Source organism: Symsagittifera roscoffensis, chromosome 5 (genome assembly GCF_963678635.1).
Source record: "Symsagittifera roscoffensis chromosome 5, txSymRosc1.1, whole genome shotgun sequence".
Taxonomy (NCBI): Eukaryota; Metazoa; Xenacoelomorpha; order Acoela; family Convolutidae; genus Symsagittifera; species Symsagittifera roscoffensis.
Genome location: NC_087066.1, coordinates 39,165,612 through 39,174,500, shown reverse-complemented (window position 1 = coordinate 39,174,500; position 8,889 = coordinate 39,165,612). Strand labels below are relative to the sequence as shown.

The following is an 8,889-nucleotide window of genomic DNA, read 5'->3' as shown; positions in this document are numbered from 1 at the left end:
GGACACTTTGCGAAAGTATGTAGATCGGAAGAGGTCAACTTCCTACAAAAAAAAACAACCCATCGCAGAAGACGACCAATTTCCAAACATAGAAGAAAATGACCCAGTTGAATTTGTTGATTTCACGTCACAGAGCGGGTGGGAAGGATTACAGAGAGATAATTTTTGCATGATGGCAATCGCCGAAGCATTCGAAGTCAAAACATCAGCAAAAATCACTGACGAAGACTTGAATGGACATATCATAAAACTCAAGACGAAATCCGAATCCGTATTCGCTATTGCGGATTCTGGCATTCCGATGTCTTTCTTAAACGAAACAACAATACGCCGCTTGCAACTAAACGACAGTTCAACAGTAGTCAAACATATCCCCAGGGAGGACACAGCACGAAAACTAGCATGCTACAATGGAAAATTCATTGTAACAAAAATACGGATAATCATCGCAATCGAATCTGCGGGATGGACAATTCAATCAGCCTCATTTTTTGTGGTGGACGACCAACAAGCAAATAGAGTCGGTCGAAACCTACTACCGCAAATTGGGATAAAATTGATACAGGAAAAACCCCAAAATTACCAAATACTAAATTTAAGCGAGAGAGAAAATCAAATTTAGTAATAAAACAGTGGGAGAGGGAAAAATTCTTGCAACTTTGCATCAGAATTAGAAAAGCAAAAAACCACGTAATGAAAACATAGTTCATTCCGGACGTGACTCCTGTTCAGCAAAAGAGTCACAGAATCCCAACTCATATCCAAGAAAGAGTTAAACAAGTTGATTGACCACAAATATATTGTAAAATTAGACAAATGCTCAAACAAACAATTCATCAGCCCAATTATAATTACCGTAAGAAAGATCAAACAGTAAAACTTGCATTAGATTCGAAAAAAAAAATTTAAGAATTCATCAAAAAAAAACAAATACCAAATGCCAAAGATAGAGCTACAAAAAAACCTGACACAAAAGAACAAAGATTATATTCGTCACTTGACTTACAGAATGCTTATTCGTAAATCTAAACCTCCTTGGATAAACAAACCCGCGAGCAGTGCAGTTTTAGCCTCATCGTGGGAAACGCCACCCAAACCTACCATTTTGAAACACGTTTTTACGGCCTTATGGCCTTACGGATATGCCGGCAGAATTCTATAAAGCAAGTTATCTCACGCAAATTTCAAAAATACATATGCATATCTCAAATATAAACTAAATGTTAACAAAGGATCGGTGGAGGTACACAAAAACAAAATGCAGAGAGCCTTACAAAAGCCATTTCTATAGACAAATGTAAGTTTGCGTGCAAAAAAATTGAATAGCTAGGTTATAATAAAGATAGCGAGGGCACAGCACACTTAACAAGAAAAACAGGAGCCATAGAAAGACTGTCTCCACCTAAAATCTTCAAAAAAGCAAAACGTTTAATGGACTCAATACATAATCTAACAAGACACATTCCCCAACTGTCACAAACTGCCGCGGCACTTCGTCCACTACTACAAAAAGCAAAAAACAGAAAAACACAAAACACAGAAAAACACAAAAATTAGATTGGTAATCAAAACATGAATCAACATTCAAAAAGTTTGAAATATTAGTCGCAGAAATTACACAGAATAAACACTCTGACCAAAACCTTGAACCACTCGTGGTTTGTGACGAATCAACTTCCAATTTAGGAGCTGCTTTAGATCAAATTACATCAAAAGGTTGGTTGGCAATTGCATATGCGTCAAGATGTCCAAATTCCATGAAAAAAAATTTCAGTAAACGAGCTGGAACTCCTGGGTGTCGTTTGGGCATAGTACACTTCAAATACTTTTTATACGGCAAAAATTTTACGGTCGTTACAGATCATCAAGCTTTAATCAGCGCATTCAACGCAACCGAAAGATCAAAAACTAGTCAGTGTAGACTAACAAGATGGATCGATTGGCTAATTCCTTTCAATTTTGACATAAAACGTTTGGCGGGGAATAAAATGGGATTAATTGACTACGTGTCCTGGAATCTGGTTGGATTAGCAATACCCCTTAGTGAGTACGATGAGGAATTTGTTGTGGCGTCAATCAACTTATTCATAGCTAATCTTGAGATGATTGACAACTTAATCTTAAAAAAGCCGGCCAATCAAAAGCGAGCACCATGTCGACTGATCAAAACACGCGCGGAAAATGAAAGAACGCAAACCAGCCAATCCAGCTCTAAAGTGCAGTTTAAACATTTCACTCATCGCATAAGTGGTCAAATATCTCACAAAAATCTCAATCATTCGCTGACAATTCTTCCAAGATCCAGTCGGAACAGATACCAGTGAATAGAAAAATCGATTTTGTCAATTTTGCACAAGTACAGCAAAACACAAAGAGTGTGCGAAAACGAAATAATTACATGTGATTTGAAGGAGGGTTTGATCCGAAAACGATGTTGACACAGACCGCAACAGAACCAGTCGTCGTACAGAAAAGTGCCAAGGAGAATCCGATCAGGAGGAGAGCCTCTCAGATCCACGATGGCATAGACGAAGGACAAACGAAAGACCTATCAGCCATTCAGACACTAGACAATTCACCAGCCACAATCAAGGACTCGCGGAAACATCAAAAAAGCAGCTGAAAAAAAACAGCCACATTTCCAAAAACCGTTTTCGGTGACAACAGCACACACCAAGAGGACACGAGTAAAAAGTCAGCCATGGAAACAAATACTGAAAACGGAAACGCATCCTCAAGAACAAAAGACCAGACTGCAACATCATCTTCCACACAAACGGAGCCAAAAGCGCAAAACACTGACACCCAAACCGAACTATCAATCGGGACAATAGAAATAAACGAACACTGCGTGAGCTGGGTGGATCCAAATACAACAATTCAGTAGGAAACTCAACCAAATGTGGAACCGCACACGATGACAAAAACACGGACACAACTAGAGGCCAGCCATGAGCTCGTAATAGAAAGACTGGTATCCACCGTCTACAAAGAAACACGGAAATCGAGGAGGACACAATGCTGTACAGGAAAAACCTGCAAAAACTGCTGGGAGTCAGTTTTACCGTCGCCGCAACCTGAAAAGACAGAAATATGCGCCCACTCGTTTACTCCGTGAAAAAAAAACGAGACTGGAAAGCCCTCAAGATGTCGTTCGGCTAGTAATGGTAAAATATACGACACCGCCTTCACGCACGAGATGATTGCCTGCTCATAGACGAACGCAGTGTACTTCCTACTCAACTTCGACAGACACTACTTGATAGCTTGCGCCTCACTCAACCCGGATCGGCGGCCATGCTAGACCTCTGCCAACACATCTGGTTTCCTCACATGCACAGATCAATTGTGCAGATGGCACAAGGACGTCGACAGTTTACGGAACAAGGTAAAACCTTGAAACCAATAATCACTCGAAACCAATAAACCAAAAACTTGAAAGCAACAGAAAAACACTCATTCCAAATGAAACTGGTTGTCGAACCTAACGAAAAGGTACAATTCGACTTTGCGAGACTTCTTCCCCACGAGCTAAATAAAGATGTATTTATATTAGTTGCTATAGACAAGTGGTCAAAAACCTAACAGAAAAAGTAGTTTTGAAACGACAGCGGACGTCGCATTAAAATTTATGCAGAGTTACATATCAAATAACGGAGTACCACGTAAGCTAAGATGCGATCAGGCACAAACATTTCGAGCCAAAAGATTTCAATTTTCTGGCAATTCAAACCATAAAAAAGTCTTCTTTGCACCGGTTGATGACCACAGATCCATAGGGGTGGTAGAGAGATTGATACAAACACTTAAACGGCGACTCGAAGTTATGAGAATTTTTGCGAACAACACTTCGTTCAAATTAGCTTCGGATGTTGCGGAAATTATCAAACCTTTACGTATAGCTCCACACGGAATAACAAGAATAACACCATTTGAAGAACATATGGGTAGAAAAGCAAATACCCCAAACTCAAATAAAGCAACAAGTAGCTCGTCTAACAATTTGAATAGGGAAAACGCCAAACACGCCTGCTTAGATCGAAAAAAATTGATGGACCCTCCAATTCCTGCAAAAACAATGCACAACCTCCAAAAGTGGTCGGAAGATGAGGTCACGACTAAAAAAAGGAATCCCAGAGCATGCAATCAGTCAACACACTCCAGCTATAGACAACACACAGGTGTGAAAACTAGGCGAGCGTTAGCTGTTGAAGAAGAGGAAATAAATGAAAGATATAAAAATGTTCCTCATCAAGTCGAACCAAATATCAAAAAATGAATAAAACAAGAAGCACGGAAAACAATTCGAGTGGCACCGAAAGTGAAAAAACCAAAAAACAATTGGGCAAAAATAGAAAATTATCGACGGAAAATTCTTATTATACATGCCACACACAGCGCCGGTATAAACAAAAGGAAAACCACCAAGACTACTAAAAAACAGTGGGGTTGCCTTCGTTCCTAATCCTCCCTAATCTTCGCATCATGCCGGCCGTCACGACTTTGCGACTATGTGACATATCAATCTGCTCGGAGAACAAGACTTTGTTTGCGTTTTTTAGATATCACAGATCCTAGAGCACCATAACACCCTATGTTCCGGGTGGAGACAACTGAGCTGCCAGTGAAGCTAACTCGTAAGGAGTTACAGGACAGTCCGATCAAAAGAAAAGCCACAGGAAAAGAACAGGAGGAAACCGACACAACCAACACCAACAGTGAGAATGAAGTTCCACGCGGAATCAAAATCGACGGACACACAAAAGAAGCAGTCAGAGAGCGCTACATCAGCCTGGTCGGGTCACACGGGATTAGCGACCTCGGAAATCACCGCACCATCACCGAAGCGGGTGAACAAACAAAAAACGCCAGAAGCCGCCAAACTACTACCACCGACAAAAAAGTCGAATGGAGCCCGACAATGAACTTTAGCCGGGGCACTGGGGAACCCGGTCCTGATAAATGCCATAGGAAACGTAATCCAATCATCGGCAAAACAATTCCCAATCGAATCACCCACACACAAAACACCAGGAAAAAGCCACGACAACCTTCTCAACGCCCGATTGAAAACCCAGCCTACAAAGCCTTATCTCAGAGATGAGGTTTATCTCAAGTTTTTAGAAGCCATAAAACCAAAGCAAAAGAGAAAAGACCAACAGGCAATGGAATTTATCGACTTGGTGTCCCCTGCGGAGAGCCCAAGATATAGAGGTTACGAAAAAACACCACAAGAAACTCGACGCAGAAACAGATCATAAAACAGACGACCTCGGGGAACATCAAAAGAAACAACAAAAAGAGGATCAGGACGACGAAGGAGAAATCACACAGGAAGTGAGAGAAAAACAAACAACGTAGAAACCATAAAGTCCGATGAGGACTTAAAACTCAACATTGTCCTCATGGGACATAAAACTCAAATTAACAACTTGTGTTATTTTTCCCACGGGGGAATGTCATTCGGCCGGGTTGGCAAAGCTAGTGTTTAATTTATATTGATGTTAGCTCGCTGCGTTGAGCTGGTCATGTGACCTTGTATGATGTACGATAACGCAACATCACGATATGGTTGTTAGAACATAAATAAAGATATTACAAACTATTTGTTTTTTTTTGAGTTCTCAGTTAAGTGTTATTCGTTGCTTACCAATCCGTTCGGATTCAATTTTAACAGTTTTCATACACTGCGGTATGACAGCGTCCCCGCTTTGGTTCTATTTTACGACATCCATTTTTGGCTGATGAACCTCAAATTTTCTAAAGGCGCCTATTAAGTTATAGTATTTTCGGTCAGTCCGGAAAAACAAATTGGTCGACCTAAAAAAAAGGTCCGCAAATTTTCAAAAATTTTGAAAACCGTCCCCCTCTAGAAAAACTTCTGCGCACGCCACTGATCGGACGTTATCACCATTATCAGTGCTCCTTGCTTGAGTGTGAGACAACGACCCAGTCCAGCTAATTACCAAAAATAACAAGTAATTCTTAAGCAGGAGCTCAACAGCTCGAACGTTGGTCCTTTCTCTCGCGGATAACTCGTCTTAACTTGATACAAGCTGAAGGAATGAAACTTTTACGGTGTCGACCGAGAAGGGCCGTGTTATCTTTTTCATCAATTCTGGGCCATCAACATTTCTTCAGAGGGCCTTCTTTTGATACTATTTTACGACGTCCAGTTTAGTGGCTCCGTCGGCGTCAAAATAAACAAATTTTGATGCGGGATCTCGCAAAAATCAAGCTTCTCAGATCACGTGATGTTTTGGCAGAGTTTAAAAAAATGAAATGGCAGAAAAAAAGCCAATAAAACATAAAATTCAAAAATATTATGCCTCAAGCCATTGATAAAAGCCATTATAGCTCTTTCAATCTAAATATTTTTCCAAACAATTTTTGGAATTTTCATTAGGATCATGATTATCTTCAAGGTTATTCGGTTCGAAAAGAACAAATTTAGTTCTTTCGGTGATCCGCCTACAAGCCGAAGGGTCAACAAACCGAGAATAAGATTACTATTCCAACTAGCCGACAATTAAAATTGTTGCGCGAAGGAAAAATAGATTGTTAAGCAATTTCTGCGTTATTTTGGTGTACCTTCGGCTTTAAAATATGGCGGTGCCCGCATCCAAGTTTAGGCGTGAGTAATTGATTATAACGGCCTATTCTGATGATTTTTTGACAACTATAATTGATTATAAGTACCAAAATTAAAGGATTTATAATTGATTATAGTCGTGATATTTTAAAATCGATTATGATTGATTATATTTCTTACAAAAAACCCTTAAAATCAATTATAATTGATTATAATTGATTATAATCTCTTATTTAGCCAAAATTTTGACAATTCAAAAAAAATATTCGAATTATTTTTTATGGGTTATTAATTTTGTGTCAATAAGAAAATCTCTAGAAAAGAGATCTCTTGAACACTTTGGTTCATCTGAACACAGTTTTACCACGAAACAAAAGTTTCATTGAGATCCTTTCGTATTAGTGGAAAGGCTCCCGCGATAGATGAAAAACAAATCCTCCCAATCAATCGTGAAACTAAATCAATTTGCTGATGTTTTGGTGGGTAAAAAAGCCTAGATTATGCATCACAAAACAACTCTAATGGGGAAGAAATGAAAAAAACCTTATAAATTTGAATGCTATGAAAACTTTTAAAAAAATTTTCTCATTTTTCATAGGACCAACGTCTACAAAAACCATAAAATATCAGCAATTTAGATGCAACTTCGAAGACAAAATGGACAAACAAACGATTATAATGGATTTTTTGCAAAACTAATGAATTAGAATTTTGAATAAAAATAATGGATTATAATTGATTATAATTGTATCGAAACATAGACGAATAGAATAAATAATCGATTATAATCGATTATTAATTAATTTAAATTGATTTTTTCTCAATTTTAGTAAAACTGGTACTAAATTGTATTATAATCGATTATTAACGCTTGAAACTGGACGCGATTGTGCTGAGCATCCTCCCTTATTTCAATAATTTTTTCATGGGTTCATTTTAAGGAAGTTTCCGCAACATCTCATGCATTTGTTATATGATGTAACTATTTTCATATGATGTAACTATTGTTATATGATGTCACTATCATTGCGACTGACTGCTGTCATCTCATCTTTCATATTAATATCTCGCAGATGTTTGAGGAGCTATCGAACAAAGTGAGTCGCAGCAAAAGCAATCCCGCCTATGCTGCCGCCGCCGCCGCCGCCGCCAACTCCTCCGCAGCCTCTGCATCTACTGAGGGATCCGATTCAACTCCAGTTGCAACTCCAGTTCCCACTAAGAAGTCGTCGATCGGATCCCTGCATATGTATGCACATCTTAAGTAGCCAACTGAACTACATAATGTAATTCCATGAAATGATGCGATGAGAACAGAAAATATTCTTGCTGAGCTATTTGGACTATTTAGTTTTAAATTTGAAATTTAGCTCACGTTGAAAATGATAATGAAATTAATTAGTTGAATTAATTTTCAGTCGTACGAAAACCTACTTTGCGCAGTAGTATGCACATGAATTTTTCTGACCGCTTAGCGATTTTTAGAAAAAAAATTAAATCTTTGTTGATATCTTGAGGTCATCCATTTCAAAATTGTTGAGCTCTACCAGATCCTTAAATTCAGGGGCGGATTTAGGGGGGACGCCCCCCCCCCACCCTCAGGGATTCGACCCCCTGCCGACCCAAAGAGTCCTCCCCCCTTTGGTACTTTTTAAGAAATCCATTTTTGGCCGACCGATCCTTAAACTTTTCTAAAAACGCCTTTGGCGCCAATCTATACTAACTTTGAGGGGAGCGCGCGCCAAAAAAACGCAATTTTCAAAATTTTCCAAGTGGCAAAATTTTCCAAAACGTGCTTAAAACGGCTTTTTTACCTGTTTTTTCAAAAGTTTGGCTGCGGCGCAAAAAATATGGCGAAAACAGCGTCTTTTTAGTGCTTTACGAGAGCGCGGAAAATCAATTTGGTCAACCTAAAAATAAAAAAAAAAAGGTCGTCAAAATTTTCGACGACCCCCCTCTAGAAAATCCTAGATCCGCCCCTGCCTAAATTGACCGTATTTATCAATTTTTGGCGTGCAAAATTTTCTGCGTGCTACGCAGCTGATTGGAAAAAGATGATCAATTTTTGACGCGCATTCCTCTCTCAAATTAATATAAATTGGCAACAGAGCAAGAGAAATTATTCTATGATAATTGGTTGTCAGTATATACAAATGAGACTGATCTAAATGATACTGAATACCGACTGCCTCTGAAGGTCTCTGGAGCAAAAATAACATGAAAAAATTTAATGTAATAAATCAAATTGATTGGATCTGATTAACAATCTCCACCCCTTTCGAGAAAAGGAATGAGGG

At 38.9% G+C, this 8,889-nt stretch overlaps 1 protein-coding gene across 1 annotated transcript in view; it reads left to right on the top strand.

The window, feature by feature from the left end:
* Positions 1–7,972, top strand: part of LOC134846012 (uncharacterized) — a gene marked incomplete in the record, with an annotated part of 11,150 nt that extends 3,178 nt beyond the window's left edge. Inside the window, 1 exon segment of the mRNA XM_063863178.1 lies at positions 7,807–7,972. Within this exon segment, the coding sequence (XP_063719248.1) occupies positions 7,807–7,860 (54 nt within the window).
* Between the last annotated feature and the right edge of the window lie 917 nt (positions 7,973–8,889).